The sequence below is a fragment of the Lytechinus pictus genome, chromosome 13 (genome assembly GCF_037042905.1).
Source record: "Lytechinus pictus isolate F3 Inbred chromosome 13, Lp3.0, whole genome shotgun sequence".
In the NCBI taxonomy this organism is placed as follows: Eukaryota; Metazoa; Echinodermata; class Echinoidea; order Temnopleuroida; family Toxopneustidae; genus Lytechinus; species Lytechinus pictus.
The window spans coordinates 11,717,905-11,733,390 of record NC_087257.1 but is presented as its reverse complement, the minus strand read 5'-3'; the positions used below and the strand labels follow the sequence as shown (position 1 = coordinate 11,733,390).

Sequence of the window (15,486 nt, the reverse complement as noted above, 5' to 3'; positions counted from 1 at the left end):
TCATGTTGATGTCTAGAATTGTGACGTTTTGTGATAGGCGACACTGCCCTAATCATTGCCTACTAAGTAATCAGTTTTGAGTTGGATGATATTTTTAAGGTGGATGATTGTTGATCTTTGCCATTAAAGACTGGGATAGTGCCTTTGGATTTGAAAGGGAAGTCTTAGATTAAACTTGTTTCCTTTGTATGTTAAGTAATTTTAATCATTTAAGGTGACTTTTGTGAATGTTGTTTCATGTTAAATAGAAAAGTAACAAAATGCTTGTTTATTGTGAAAAACAGCTTTGCTGCTTCCAGGTTTTCAAAAGTTCTCTTAGCTACAGTGAATCGTTTTTTATTGATGTGCTAGTCATCTATCATGTATTCTTTCCATACAGAATATTCTTCTAAACACACATTGTAATAAAGTCTTGGGACTTTTTGTCAAGCATATTAATATAACCTAATTGAATTCCAATTTGAGTTTCTAAATTTTGCCTTGATTTGATCATAACATCAGCATTTTGATAAATACTTGTTCTTCCTCATGGCTCAAGTAACTCTTTTTATTGTTTGAATATCGTCAACCAGAAAGATGTCTTCTGTAATTTTGTTTGATCCTTCTCTTTGGACTACTTTGTGACGTTTGCCGAGGTGCTCACTAACAGATCTTGCGTATGCCATTACATCTAACATAAGATTACACAAGACATTATGATGTTTGATCTGAGAAGTTCTATGAAATATATAGCCTTATTTTGATACTATGAATTTATCTCTTTACTTATTCTTTGTAACTTGAAATTCATGACATTTTTTTTACAGAATGTTATGATGTTCTGACCGAAGAGCTTACTCAAGACAGTCCTAGATCCTACACTGTACGCTTGCCATCCGGAACAGCTGATATTTCCGCAATCAAGGTTACTCCCAATATATCAGGAGTCCAGAGTGTATCTCTCTCTGTTGAGGTGACAACAGATGGTGAGAATTATGAGGATGTTACAAGTAAGACAGATCTTCTCGCCAGAAACGTCGAAGATGAACAGGTACAAATATCGCTTCAATTGTATGTTTTATCTCATATCAGTAACAGGACTATTTTAAGTGGCAAATGTGCTCTCTCTGCTCTTGATGTTCAATCATTGACATGAATTGATTAGCTGCCACTATTTTCTTTCCCTTGATAATTGTTCCTTTAGGGTGAAGAGTCAAAATTGAAAGCAATGTCAAATTACGTGGTCTCCCTGCAAAATTTTGGGTGGTCTGGCTAAGTTGGTATAATTTTGAGTGTGGGTAGATCTTTTGAAGGAATGTTATCCTAATCTTGAAATTTTTCATTCTTTAATTTGTTTTTATCTACTGCAGGGAAATATCATTGGGACTGAACGCTATGTACAGGTAGATGGAACTGGTACTGTGGAAATCAGCTTCTCCGAAAGACTTACGTCCAGCCGTGCAGTTCGAATAATTTTTACGGAGGATAGAGACATCACCTCCATGACTTTGCATGGCTGCAATGAAAGTAAATAATATTTGTATTTGCTTGATCCCTGATGACAACTCATGATTGATTTGAACAAAAGACTAATGATGACATTGATTCATTCATTTAGTTATTTTGCCTTTGTTGTTTTAATTTTATGTCTGACTAAAATTAGGAATAAAGTTTTATCCTTTGATTGTATGGACGTTTAAGAAGTGCTTTTCAAATTGTCATCAACTTTGCACTGAAAGCTACATGTATGTATGGAAGCAAATATATTTATCCTCATGGTATTATTTCTACTAGGTCTGGTTACAACAACTACAACAACAGTCCCAGAAACTACCACCCCATCTACAACATCTGGTAGGTTGAGGCAGTTACTCTTTCATTTATTTTGGAATGTTATGATAGGGCTAAAATGCCACAACAGTTGTCTACGTATTCATATTTTAGTTTGGCTATTATGAGTTACATTACTTTCATTTATCATTTTTGTATTATTGTGATTATTATTTCAAATTAAATGTATTAAAATACAGAACCGACAACTACTGTAACAACGAGTGCTACGACCACTACCACTCCAGCAACCACAACTTCTCCAACTACCACAGTGACAGAAGAAATGACAACTACAGTAACAACAACCGCAAGCACCACAGTTGTCGAGGAGACAACAACTGTTACTACCACCACACCTGAAAGCTCGACTACTCAAACAACTACAACAATGACAACAACTCGAGGTAGCAAGAGTAATAAAAGATGTGCAGATGCTAGTTTATTAGTGTAGGATTATTACTATCCTGAGTCATTTTGCTCAAAACCATTTTAACTGTTTCATTCATGTTGATGTCTAGAATTGTGACGTTTTGTGATAGGCGACACTGCCCTAATCATTGCCTACTAAGTAATCAGTTTTGAGTTGGATGATATTTTTAATGTGGAAGATTGTTGATCTTTGCCATTAAAGACTGGGATAGTGCCATTGGATTTGAAAGGGAAGTCTTAGATTAAACTTGTTTCCTTTGTATGTTAAGTAAATTTAATCATTTAAGGTGACTTTTGTGAATGTTGTTTCATGTTAAATAGAAAAGTAACAAAATGCTTGTTTATTGTGAAAAACAACTTTGCTGCTTCCAGCTTTTAAAGAGTTCTCTTAGCTACAGTGAATTGTTTTTGATTGATGTGCTAGTCATCTATCATGTATTCTTTCCATACAGAATATTCTTCTAAACACTTATTGTAATAAAGTCTTGGGACTTTTTGTCAAGCATATTAACATAAGCTAATTGAATTCCAATTTGAATTTATAAATTTTGCCTTGATTTGATCATAACATCAGCATTTTGATCAATACTTGTTTTCCTCATGGCTCAAGTAACTCTTTTTATTGCTTGGATATCGTCAACCATAAAGATGTCTTCTGTAATATTGTATGATCCTTCTCTCTGGACTAATTTGTGACGTTTGCCGAGGTGCTCACTAACAGATCTTGCGTATGCCATTACATCTAACATAAGATTACACAAGACATTATGATGTTTGATCTGAGAAGTTCTATGAAATATATAGCCTTATTTTGATACTATGAATTTATCTCTTTACTTATTCTTTGTATTTTGAAATTCATGACATTTTTTTACAGATTGTTATGATGTCCTGACCGAAGAGCTTACTCAAGACAGTCCTAGATCCTACACTGTACGCTTGCCATCCGGAACAGCTGATATTTCCGCAATCAAGGTTACTCCCAATATATCAGGAGTCCAGAGTGTATCTCTCTCTGTTGAGGTGACAACAGATGGTGAGAATTATGAGGATGTTACAAGTAAGACAGATCTTCTCGCCAGAAACGTCGAAGATGAACAGGTACAAATATTGCTTCAATTGTATGTTTTATCTCATATCAGTAACAGGACTATTTTAAGTGGCAAATGTGCTCTCTCTGCTCTTGATGTTTAATCATTGACATGAATTGATTAGCTGCCACTATTTTCTTTCCCTTGATAATTGTTCCTATAGGGTGAAGAGTCAGAATTGAAAGCAATGTCAAATTGCGTGGTCTCCCTTCAAAATTTTGGGTGGTCTGGCTAAGTTGGTATAATTTTGAGTGTGGGTAGATCTTTTGAAGGAATGTTATCCTAATCTTGAAATTTTTCATTCTTTAATTTGTTTTTATCTACTGCAGGGAAATATCATTGGGACTGAACGCTATGTACAGGTAGATGGAACTGGTACTGTGGAAATCAGCTTCTCCGAAAGACTTACGTCCAGCCGTGCAGTTCGAATAATTTTTACGGAGGATAAAGACATCACCTCCATGACTTTGCATGGCTGCAATGAAAGTAAATAATATTTGTATTTGCTTGATCCCTGATGACAACTTATGATTGATTTGAACAAAAGACTAATGATGACATTGATTCATTCATTTAATTATTTTGCCTTAGTTGTTTTAATTTTATGTCTGACTAAAATTAGGAATAAAGTTTTATCCTTTGATTGTATGGACGTTTAAGTAGTGCTTTTCAAATTGTCATCAACTTTGCACTGAAAGCTACATGTATGTATGAAAGCAAATATATTTATCCTCATGGTATTATTTCTACTAGGTCTGGTTACAACAACTACAACAACAGTCCCAGAAACTACCACCCCATCTACAACATCTGGTAGGTTGAGGCAGTTACTCTTTCATTTATTTTGGAATGTTATGATAGGGCTAAAATGCCACAACAGTTGTCTACGTATTCATATTTTAGTTTGGCTATTATGAGTTACATTACTTTCATTTATCATTTTTGTATTATTGTGATTATTATTTCAAATTAAATGTATTAAAATACAGAACCGACAACTACTGTAACAACGAGTGCTACGACCACTACCACTCCAGCAACCACAACTTCTCCAACTACCACAGTGACAGAAGAAATGACAACTACAGTAACAACAACCGCAAGCACCACAGTTGTCGAGGAGACAACAACTGTTACTACCACCACACCTGAAAGCTCGACTACTCAAACAACTACAACAATGAAAACAACTCGAGGTAGCAAGAGTAATAAAAGATGTGCAGATGCTAGTTTATTAGTGTAGGATTATTACTATCCTGAGTCATTTTGCTCAAAACCATTTTAACTGTTTCATTCATGTTGATGTCTAGAATTGTGACGTTTTGTGATAGGCGACACTGCCCTAATCATTGCCTACTAAGTAATCAGTTTTGAGTTGGATGATATTTTTAATGTGGAAGATTGTTGATCTTTGCCATTAAAGACTGGGATAGTGCCATTGGATTTGAAAGGGAAGTCTTAGATTAAACTTGTTTCCTTTGTATGTTAAGTAAATTTAATCATTTAAGGTGACTTTTGTGAATGTTGTTTCATGTTAAATAGAAAAGTAACAAAATGCTTGTTTATTGTGAAAAACAACTTTGCTGCTTCCAGCTTTTAAAGAGTTCTCTTAGCTACAGTGAATTGTTTTTGATTGATGTGCTAGTCATCTATCATGTATTCTTTCCATACAGAATATTCTTCTAAACACTTATTGTAATAAAGTCTTGGGACTTTTTGTCAAGCATATTAACATAAGCTAATTGAATTCCAATTTGAATTTATAAATTTTGCCTTGATTTGATCATAACATCAGCATTTTGATCAATACTTGTTTTCCTCATGGCTCAAGTAACTCTTTTTATTGCTTGGATATCGTCAACCATAAAGATGTCTTCTGTAATATTGTATGATCCTTCTCTCTGGACTAATTTGTGACGTTTGCCGAGGTGCTCACTAACAGATCTTGCGTATGCCATTACATCTAACATAAGATTACACAAGACATTATGATGTTTGATCTGAGAAGTTCTATGAAATATATAGCCTTATTTTGATACTATGAATTTATCTCTTTACTTATTCTTTGTATTTTGAAATTCATGACATTTTTTTACAGATTGTTATGATGTCCTGACCGAAGAGCTTACTCAAGACAGTCCTAGATCCTACACTGTACGCTTGCCATCCGGAACAGCTGATATTTCCGCAATCAAGGTTACTCCCAATATATCAGGAGTCCAGAGTGTATCTCTCTCTGTTGAGGTGACAACAGATGGTGAGAATTATGAGGATGTTACAAGTAAGACAGATCTTCTCGCCAGAAACGTCGAAGATGAACAGGTACAAATATTGCTTCAATTGTATGTTTTATCTCATATCAGTAACAGGACTATTTTAAGTGGCAAATGTGCTCTCTCTGCTCTTGATGTTTAATCATTGACATGAATTGATTAGCTGCCACTATTTTCTTTCCCTTGATAATTGTTCCTATAGGGTGAAGAGTCAGAATTGAAAGCAATGTCAAATTGCGTGGTCTCCCTTCAAAATTTTGGGTGGTCTGGCTAAGTTGGTATAATTTTGAGTGTGGGTAGATCTTTTGAAGGAATGTTATCCTAATCTTGAAATTTTTCATTCTTTAATTTGTTTTTATCTACTGCAGGGAAATATCATTGGGACTGAACGCTATGTACAGGTAGATGGAACTGGTACTGTGGAAATCAGCTTCTCCGAAAGACTTACGTCCAGCCGTGCAGTTCGAATAATTTTTACGGAGGATAAAGACATCACCTCCATGACTTTGCATGGCTGCAATGAAAGTAAATAATATTTGTATTTGCTTGATCCCTGATGACAACTTATGATTGATTTGAACAAAAGACTAATGATGACATTGATTCATTCATTTAATTATTTTGCCTTAGTTGTTTTAATTTTATGTCTGACTAAAATTAGGAATAAAGTTTTATCCTTTGATTGTATGGACGTTTAAGTAGTGCTTTTCAAATTGTCATCAACTTTGCACTGAAAGCTACATGTATGTATGAAAGCAAATATATTTATCCTCATGGTATTATTTCTACTAGGTCTGGATACAACAACTACAACAACAGTCCCAGAAACTACCACCCCATCTACAACATCTGGTAGGTTGAGGCAGTTACTCTTTCATTTATTTTGGAATTATATGATAGGGCTAAAATGCCAAAACAGTTGTTTATGTATTCATATTTTAGGTTGGCTATTATGAGTTACATTACTTTCATTTATCATTTTTGTATTATTGTGATTATTATTTCAAATTAATTGTATTAAAATACAGAACCGACAACTACTGTAACAACGAGTGCTACGACCACTACCACTCCAGCAACCACAACTTCTCCAACTACCACAGTGACAGAAGAAATGACAACTACAGTGACAACAACCGCAAGCACCACAGTTGTCGAGGAGACAACAACTGTTACTACCACCACACCTGAAAGCTCCACTACTCAAACAACTACAACAATGACAACAACTCGAGGTACAGTGTAGAAAGAGTAATAAAAGATATACAGATGCTAGTTTATTAGTGTAGGATTATTACTACCCTGAGTCATTTTGCTCAAAACCATTTTGTTTAACTGTTTCATTCATGTTGATGTCTAGAATTGTGACGTTTTGTGATAGGCGACACTGCCCTAATCATTGCCTACTAAGTAATCAGTTTTGAGTTGAATGATATTTTTAATGTGGAAGATTGTTGATCTTTGCCATTAAAGACTGGGATAGTGCCTTTGGATTTGAAAGGGAAGCCTTAGATTAAACTTGTTTCCTTTGTATGTTAAGTAATTTTAATCATTTAAGGTGACTTTTGTGAATGTTGTTTCATGTTAAATAGAAAAGTAACAAAATGCTTGTTTATTGTGAAAAACAACTTTGCTGCTTCCAGCTTTTAAAAAGTTCTCTTAGCTACAGTGAATTGTTTTTGATTGATGTGCTAGTCATCTATCATGTATTCTTTCCATACAGAATATTCTTCTAAACACTTATTGTAATAAAGTCTTGGGACTTTTTGTCAAGCATATTAATATAAGCTAATTGAATTCCAATTTGAATTCATAAATTTTGCCTTGATTTGATCATAACATCAGCATTTTGATAAATACTTGTTTTCCTCATGGCTCAAGTAACTCTTTTTATTGCTTGAATATCGTCAACCAGAAAGATGTTTTCTGTAATTTTGTTTGATCCTTCTCTCTGGACTAATTTGTGACGTTTGCCGAGGTGCTCACTAACAGATCTTGCGTATGCCATTACATCTAACATAAGATTACACAAGACATTATGATGTTTGATCTGAGAAGTTCTATGAAATATATAGCCTTATTTTGATACTATGAATTTATCTCTTTACTTATTCTTTGTAACTTGAAATTCATGACATTTTTTTACAGATTGTTATGATGTCCTGACTGAAGAGCTTACTCAAGACAGTCCTAGATCCTACACTGTACGCTTGCCATCCGGAACAGCTGATATTTCCGCAATCAAGGTTACTCCCAATATATCAGGAGTCCAGAGTGTATCTCTCACTGTTGAGGTGACAACAGATGGTGAGAATTATGAGGATGTTACAAGTAAGACAGATCTTCTCGCCAGAAACGTCGAAGATGAACAGGTACAAATATCGCTTCAATTGTATGTTTTATCTCATATCAGTAACAGGACTATTTTAAGTGGCAAATGTGCTCTCTCTGCTCTTGATGTTTAATCATTGACATGAATTGATTAGCTGCCACTATTTTCTTTCCCTTGATAATTGTTCCTTTAGGGTGAAGAGTCAGAATTGAAAGCAATGTCAAATTGCGTGGTCTCCCTTCAAAATTTTGGGTGGTCTGGCTAAGTTGGTATAATTTTGAGTGTGGGTAGATCTTTTGAAGGAATGTTATCCTAATCTTGAAATTTTTCATTCTTTAATTTGTTTTTATCTACTGCAGGGAAATATCATTGGGACTGAACGCTATGTACAGGTAGATGGAACTGGTACTGTGGAAATCAGCTTCTCCGAAAGACTTACGTCCAGCCGTGCAGTTCGAATAATTTTTACGGAGGATAGAGACATCACCTCCATGACTTTGCATGGCTGCAATGAAAGTAAATAATATTTGTATTTGCTTGATCCCGGATGACAATTTATGATTGATTTGAACAAAAGACTAGTGATGACATTGATTCATTCATTTAGTTATTTTGCCTTTGTTGTTTTAATTTTATGTCTGACTAAAATTAGGAATAAAGTTTTATCCTTTGATTGTATGGACGTTTAAGAAGTGCTTTTCAAATTGTCATCAACTTTGCACTGAAAGCTACATGTATGTATGAAAGCAAATATATTTATCCTCATGGTATTATTTCTACTAGGTCTGGTTACAACAACTACAACAACAGTCCCAGAAACTACCACCCCATCTACAACATCTGGTAGGTTGAGGCAGTTACTCTTTCATTTATATTGGAATTATATGATAGGGCTAAAATGCCAAAATAGTTGTCTATGTATTAATATTTTAGTTTGGCTATTATGAGTTACATTACTTTCATTTATCATTTTTGTATTATTGTGATTATTATTTCAAATTAATTGTATTAAAATACAGAACTGACAACTACTGTAACAACGAGTGCTACGACCACTACCACTCCAGCAACCACAACTTCTCCAACTACCACAGTGACAGAAGAAATGACAACTACAGTAACAACAACCGCAAGCACCACAGTTGTCGAGGAGACAACAACTGTTACTACCACCACACCTGAAAGCTCCACTACTCAAACAACTACAACAATGACAACAACTCGAGGTACAGTGTAGAAAGAGTAATAAAAGATATACAGATGCTAGTTTATTAGTGTAGGATTATTACTACCCTGAGTCATTTTGCTCAAAACCATTTTGTTTAACTGTTTCATTCATGTTGATGTCTAGAATTGTGACGTTTTGTGATAGGCGACACTGCCCTAATCATTGCCTACTAAGTAATCAGTTTTGAGTTGGATGATATTTTTAAGGTCGAAGATTGTTGATCTTTGCCATTAAAGACTGGGATAGTGCCTTTGGATTTGAAAGGGAAGCCTTAGATTAAACTTGTTTCCTTTGTATGTTAAGTAATTTTAATCATTTAAGGTGACTTTTGTGAATGTTGTTTCATGTTAAATAGAAAAGTAAAAAAATGCTTGTTTATTGTGAAAAACAACTTTGCTGCTTCCAGCTTTTAAAAAGTTCTCTTAGCTACAGTGAATTGTTTTTGATTGATGTGCTAGTCATCTATCATGTATTCTTTCCATACAGAATATTTTTCTAAATACTTATTGTAATAAAGTCTTGGGACTTTTTGTCAAGCATATTAATATAAGCTAATTGAATTCCAATTTGAATTTATAAATTTTGCCTTGATTTGATCATAACATCAGCATTTTGATAAATACTTGTTTTCCTCATGGCTCAAGTAACTCTTTTTATTGTTTGAATATCGTCAACCAGAAAGATGTCTTCTGTAATTTTGTTTGATCCTTCTCTCTGGACTAATTTGTGACGTTTGCCGAGGTGCTCACTAACAGATCTTGCGTATGCCATTACATCTAACATAAGATTACACAAGACATTATGATGTTTGATCTGAGAAGTTCTATGAAATATATAGCCTTATTTTGATACTATGAATTTATCTCTTTACTTATTCTTTGTAACTTGAAATTCATGACATTTTTTTACAGATTGTTATGATGTCCTGACCGAAGAGCTTACTCAAGACAGTCCTAGATCCTACACTGTACGCTTGCCATCCGGAACAGCTGATATTTCCGCAATCAAGGTTACTCCCAATATATCAGGAGTCCAGAGTGTATCTCTCTCTGTTGAGGTGACAACAGATGGTGAGAATTATGAGGATGTTACAAGTAAGACAGATCTTCTCGCCAGAAACGTCGAAGATGAACAGGTACAAATATCGCTTCAATTGTATGTTTTATCTCATATCAGTAACAGGACTATTTTAAGTGGCAAATGTGCTCTCTCTGCTCTATTTTCTTTCCCTTGATAATTGTTCCTTTAGGGTGAAGAGTCAGAATTGAAAGCAATGTCAAATTGCGTGGTCTCCCTTCAAAATTTTGGGTGGTCTGGCTAAGTTGGTATAATTTTGAGTGTGGGTAGATCTTTTGAAGGAATGTTATCCTAATCTTGAAATTTTTCATTCTTTAATTTGTTTTTATCTACTGCAGGGAAATATCATTGGGACTGAACGCTATGTACAGGTAGATGGAACTGGTACTGTGGAAATCAGCTTCTCCGAAAGACTTACGTCCAGCCGTGCAGTTCGAATAATTTTTACGGAGGATAGAGACATCACCTCCATGACTTTGCATGGCTGCAATGAAAGTAAATAATATTTGTATTTGCTTGATCCCTGATGACAACTCATGATTGATTTGAACAAAAGACTAATGATGACATTGATTCATTCATTTAGTTATTTTGCCTTTGTTGTTTTAATTTTATGTCTGACTAAAATTAGGAATAAAGTTTTATCCTTTGATTGTATGGACGTTTAAGAAGTGCTTTTCAAATTGTCATCAACTTTGCACTGAAAGCTACATGTATGTATGGAAGCAAATATATTTATCCTCATGGTATTATTTCTACTAGGTCTGGTTACAACAACTACAACAACAGTCCCAGAAACTACCACCCCATCTACAACATCTGGTAGGTTGAGGCAGTTACTCTTTCATTTATTTTGGAATTATATGATAGGGCTAAAATGCCAAAACAGTTGTCTATGTATTCATATTTTAGTTTGGCTATTATGAGTTACATTACTTTCATTTATCATTTTTGTATTATTGTGATTATTATTTCAAATTAATTGTATTAAAATACAGAACCGACAACTACTGTAACAACGAGTGTTACGACCACTACCACTCCAGCAACCACAACTTCTCCAACTACCACAGTGACAGAAGAAATGACAACTACAGTAACAACAACCGCAAGCACCACAGTTGTCGAGGAGACAACAACTGTTACTACCACCACACCTGAAAGCTCCACTACTCAAACAACTGCAACAATGACAATAACTCGAGGTACAGTGTAGAAAGAGTAATAAAAGATGTGCAGATACTAGTTTATTAGTGTAGGATTATTACTACCCTGAGTCATTTTGCTCAAAACCATTTTGTTTAACTGTTTCATTCATGTTGATGTCTAGAATTGTGACGTTTTGTGATAGGCGACACTGCCCTAATCATTGCCTACTAAGTAATCAGTTTTGAGTTGGATGATATTTTTAAGGTGGAAGATTGTTGATCTTTGCCATTAAAGACTGGGATAGTGCCATTGGATTTGAAAGGGAAGTCTTAGATTAAACTTGTTTCCTTTGTATGTTAAGTAATTTTAATCATTTAAGGTGACTTTTGTGAATGTTGTTTCATGTTAAATAGAAAAGTAACAAAATGCTTGTTTATTGTGAAAAACAACTTTGCTGCTTCCAGCTTTTAAAAAGTTCTCTTAGCTACAGTGAATTGTTTTTGATTGATGTGCTAGTCATCTATCATGTATTCTTTCCATACAGAATATTCTTCTAAACACTTATTGTAATAAAGTCTTGGGACTTTTTGTCAAGCATATTAACATAAGCTAATTAAATTCCAATTTGAATTTATAAATTTTGCCTTGATTTGATCATAACATCAGCATTTTGATCAATACTTGTTTTCCTCATGGCTCAAGTAACTCTTTTTATTGCTTGGATATCGTCAACCATAAAGATGTCTTCTGTAATATTGTATGATCCTTCTCTCTGGACTAATTTGTGACGTTTGCCGAGGTGCTCACTAACAGATCTTGCGTATGCCATTACATCTAACATAAGATTACACAAGACATTATGATGTTTGATCTGAGAAGTTCTATGAAATATATAGCCTTATTTTGATACTATGAATTTATCTCTTTACTTATTCTTTGTATTTTGAAATTCATGACATTTTTTTACAGATTGTTATGATGTCCTGACCGAAGAGCTTACTCAAGACAGTCCTAGATCCTACACTGTACGCTTGCCATCCGGAACAGCTGATATTTCCGCAATCAAGGTTACTCCCAATATATCAGGAGTCCAGAGTGTATCTCTCTCTGTTGAGGTGACAACAGATGGTGAGAATTATGAGGATGTTACAAGTAAGACAGATCTTCTCGCCAGAAACGTCGAAGATGAACAGGTACAAATATTGCTTCAATTGTATGTTTTATCTCATATCAGTAACAGGACTATTTTAAGTGGCAAATGTGCTCTCTCTGCTCTTGATGTTTGATCATTGACATGAATTGATTAGCTGCCACTATTTTCTTTCCCTTGATAATTGTTCCTTTAGGGTGAAGAGTCAGAATTGAAAGCAATGTCCAATTGCGTAGTCTCCCTTCAAAATTTTGGGTGGTCTGGCTAAGTTGGTATAATTTTGAGTGTGGGTAGATCTTTTGAAGGAATGTTATCCTAATCTTGAAATTTTTCATTCTTTAATTTGTTTTTATCTACTGCAGGGAAATATCATTGGGACTGAACGCTATGTACAGGTAGATGGAACTGGTACTGTGGAAATCAGCTTCTCCGAAAGACTTACGTCCAGCCGTGCAGTTCGAATACTTTTTACGGAGGATAGAGACATCACCTCCATGACTTTGCATGGCTGCAATGAAAGTAAATAATATTTGTATTTGCTTGATCCCAGATGACAACTTATGATTGATTTGAACAAAAGACTAATGATGACATTGATTCATTCATTTAATTATTTTGCCTTAGTTGTTTTAATTTTATGTCTGACTAAAATTAGGGATAAAGTTTTATCCTTTGATTGTATGGACGTTTAAGTAGTGCTTTTCAAATTGTCATCAACTTTGCACTGAAAGCTACATGTATGTATGAAAGCAAATATATTTATCCTCATGGTATTATTTCTACTAGGTCTGGATACAACAACTACAACAACAGTCCCAGAAACTACCACCCCATCTACAACATCTGGTAGGTTGAGGCAGTTACTCTTTCATTTATTTTGGAATTATATGATAGGGCTAAAATGCCAAAACAGTTGTCTATGTATTCATATTTTAGGTTGGCTATTATGAGTTACATTACTTTCATTTATCATTTTTGTATTATTGTGATTATTATTTCAAATTAATTGTATTAAAATACAGAACCGACAACTACTGTAACAACGAGTGCTACGACCACTACCACTCCAGCAACCACAACTTCTCCAACTACCACAGTGACAGAAGAAATGACAACTACAGTAACAACAACCGCAAGCACCACAGTTGTCGAGGAGACAACAACTGTTACTACCACCACACCTGAAAGCTCCACTACTCAAACAACTACAACAATGACAACAACTCGAGGTACAGTGTAGAAAGAGTAATAAAAGATATACAGATGCTAGTTTATTAGTGTAGGATTATTACTACCCTGAGTCATTTTGCTCAAAACCATTTTGTTTAACTGTTTCATTCATGTTGATGTCTAGAATTGTGACGTTTTGTGATAGGCGACACTGCCCTAATCATTGCCTACTAAGTAATCAGTTTTGAGTTGGATGATATTTTTAATGTGGAAGATTGTTGATCTTTGCCATTAAAGACTGGGATAGTGCCTTTGGATTTGAAAGGGAAGCCTTAGATTAAACTTGTTTCCTTTGTATGGTAAGTAATTTTAATCATTTAAGGTGACTTTTGTGAATGTTGTTTCATGTTAAATAGAAAAGTAACAAAATGCTTGTTTATTGTGAAAAACAACTTTGCTGCTTCCAGCTTTTAAAAAGTTCTCTTAGCTACAGTGAATTGTTTTTGATTGATGTGCTAGTCATCTATCATGTATTCTTTCCATACAGAATATTCTTCTAAACACTTATTGTAATAAAGTCTTGGGACTTTTTGTCAAGCATATTAACATAAGCTAATTGAATTCCAATTTGAATTTATAAATTTTGCCTTGATTTGATCATAACATCAGCATTTTGATCAATACTTGTTTTCCTCATGGCTCAAGTAACTCTTTTTATTGCTTGGATATCGTCAACCATAAAGATGTCTTCTGTAATATTGTATGATCCTTCTCTCTGGACTAATTTGTGACGTTTGCCGAGGTGCTCACTAACAGATCTTGCGTATGCCATTACATCTAACATAAGATTACACAAGACATTATGATGTTTGATCTGAGAAGTTCTATGAAATATATAGCCTTATTTTGATACTATGAATTTATCTCTTTACTTATTCTTTGTATTTTGAAATTCATGACATTTTTTTACAGATTGTTATGATGTCCTGACCGAAGAGCTTACTCAAGACAGTCCTAGATCCTACACTGTACGCTTGCCATCCGGAACAGCTGATATTTCCGCAATCAAGGTTACTCCCAATATATCAGGAGTCCAGAGTGTATCTCTCTCTGTTGAGGTGACAACAGATGGTGAGAATTATGAGGATGTTACAAGTAAGACAGATCTTCTCGCCAGAAACGTCGAAGATGAACAGGTACAAATATTGCTTCAATTGTATGTTTTATCTCATATCAGTAACAGGACTATTTTAAGTGGCAAATGTGCTCTCTCTGCTCTTGATGTTTGATCATTGACATGAATTGATTAGCTGCCACTATTTTCTTTCCCTTGATAATTGTTCCTTTAGGGTGAAGAGTCAGAATTGAAAGCAATGTCAAATTGCGTGGTCTCCCTTCAAAATTTTGGGTGGTCTGGCTAAGTTGGTATAATTTTGAGTGTGGGTAGATCTTTTGAAGGAATGTTATCCTAATCTTGAAATTTTTCATTCTTTAATTTGTTTTTATCTACTGCAGGGAAATATCATTGGGACTGAACGCTATGTACAGGTAGATGGAACTGGTACTGTGGAAATCAGCTTCTCCGAAAGACTTACGTCCAGCCGTGCAGTTCGAATACTTTTTACGGAGGATAGAGACATCACCTCCATGACTTTGCATGGCTGCAATGAAAGTAAATAATATTTGTATTTGCTTGATCCCAGATGACAACTTATGATTGATTTGAACAAAAGACTAATGATGACATTGATTCATTCATTTAATTATTTTGCCTT

The 15,486-nt window shown here is 34.6% G+C and overlaps 1 protein-coding gene across 1 annotated transcript in view; it reads left to right on the top strand.

Annotated features, from left to right (window-relative positions):
• The window catches only part of LOC129273997 (mucin-2-like), a 63,202-nt gene that overhangs the window by 45,633 nt on the left and 2,083 nt on the right, over positions 1 to 15,486 (top strand). The window contains exons 50-74 of the mRNA XM_064108929.1: positions 807 to 1,030; positions 1,350 to 1,506; positions 1,774 to 1,833; positions 2,010 to 2,225; positions 3,119 to 3,342; positions 3,662 to 3,818; positions 4,086 to 4,145; positions 4,322 to 4,537; positions 5,431 to 5,654; positions 5,974 to 6,130; positions 6,398 to 6,457; positions 6,634 to 6,840; positions 7,754 to 7,977; positions 8,297 to 8,453; positions 8,721 to 8,780; positions 8,957 to 9,163; positions 10,077 to 10,259; positions 11,005 to 11,064; positions 11,241 to 11,447; positions 12,361 to 12,584; positions 12,904 to 13,060; positions 13,328 to 13,387; positions 13,564 to 13,770; positions 14,684 to 14,907; positions 15,227 to 15,383. Of these exons, the coding sequence (XP_063964999.1) occupies positions 807 to 1,030; positions 1,350 to 1,506; positions 1,774 to 1,833; positions 2,010 to 2,225; positions 3,119 to 3,342; positions 3,662 to 3,818; positions 4,086 to 4,145; positions 4,322 to 4,537; positions 5,431 to 5,654; positions 5,974 to 6,130; positions 6,398 to 6,457; positions 6,634 to 6,840; positions 7,754 to 7,977; positions 8,297 to 8,453; positions 8,721 to 8,780; positions 8,957 to 9,163; positions 10,077 to 10,259; positions 11,005 to 11,064; positions 11,241 to 11,447; positions 12,361 to 12,584; positions 12,904 to 13,060; positions 13,328 to 13,387; positions 13,564 to 13,770; positions 14,684 to 14,907; positions 15,227 to 15,383 (4,089 nt within the window). The remainder of the gene's footprint in view (positions 1 to 806; positions 1,031 to 1,349; positions 1,507 to 1,773; positions 1,834 to 2,009; positions 2,226 to 3,118; positions 3,343 to 3,661; positions 3,819 to 4,085; positions 4,146 to 4,321; positions 4,538 to 5,430; positions 5,655 to 5,973; positions 6,131 to 6,397; positions 6,458 to 6,633; positions 6,841 to 7,753; positions 7,978 to 8,296; positions 8,454 to 8,720; positions 8,781 to 8,956; positions 9,164 to 10,076; positions 10,260 to 11,004; positions 11,065 to 11,240; positions 11,448 to 12,360; positions 12,585 to 12,903; positions 13,061 to 13,327; positions 13,388 to 13,563; positions 13,771 to 14,683; positions 14,908 to 15,226; positions 15,384 to 15,486) is intronic.